The 604-nt window shown below is 36.4% G+C and overlaps 1 protein-coding gene across 1 annotated transcript in view; it reads right to left on the minus strand.

The window, feature by feature from the left end:
- LOC117121815 (sodium/myo-inositol cotransporter-like) overlaps positions 1-604 on the minus strand; it is a 14,347-nt gene that overhangs the window by 1,227 nt on the left and 12,516 nt on the right. Inside the window, 1 exon segment of the mRNA XM_033267127.1 lies at positions 475-598. Coding sequence (XP_033123018.1) covers positions 475-598 — 124 coding nt within the window.

Consider the following 604-nt stretch of genomic DNA (forward strand, 5'->3'; position numbering starts at 1 on the left):
AAGTTCGACAGGGGGCTCTGAACCAAGGGGTGGACTAGCCGCGGTCAGTTTCCGGAATAAAATTTTTGGATTAAAGGGGAGAGTTTTTATGGCTAGTAGATTGGCAATCAAAATAAAGTTATTCGGATGTTATTTTAGACAGATTAATGTTTTCGTCGGACGAGGGGATTTTAGGCCTGTCGAGGGAATATTTTATCCCTTTGATCCCCCCACCGCTGGCACCGCCCCTGTAATTGACCTATTTTCATATGGTAACGGCAGCATATTATCATATTATTCACGTTGCAGTCGCAGACGATATGACTCAATTCTTGTCAGCATTGCTATAGTAGTAGTACAGTATTAAATATTATTATTTTATATATAAATAGGCGTTTTAGTCTATCAAGAACTTTTATTATCATTATTAGCACTATATCTTTTTTATACCAAAATCAATAAATGTGTAAGGTTTCAGGTGATTAATTTGCATACCATCTTCTTTACTTTCGTTTACTATTGGTTCTTTGTCTTTTTTAAATATCTTTTCCTGGATGATGTCATCAGTCGATTCACCGTCATTGATTTCGTCGCTATGGTTTAGTTTTTGTTCCTCTTGCTTGTC

The sequence above is a fragment of the Anneissia japonica genome, unplaced genomic scaffold (genome assembly GCF_011630105.1).
Source record: "Anneissia japonica isolate Jap-2015-1 unplaced genomic scaffold, ASM1163010v1 scaffold1208_len1460985_cov181, whole genome shotgun sequence".
Lineage (NCBI taxonomy): Eukaryota > Metazoa > Echinodermata > Crinoidea > Comatulida > Comatulidae > Anneissia > Anneissia japonica.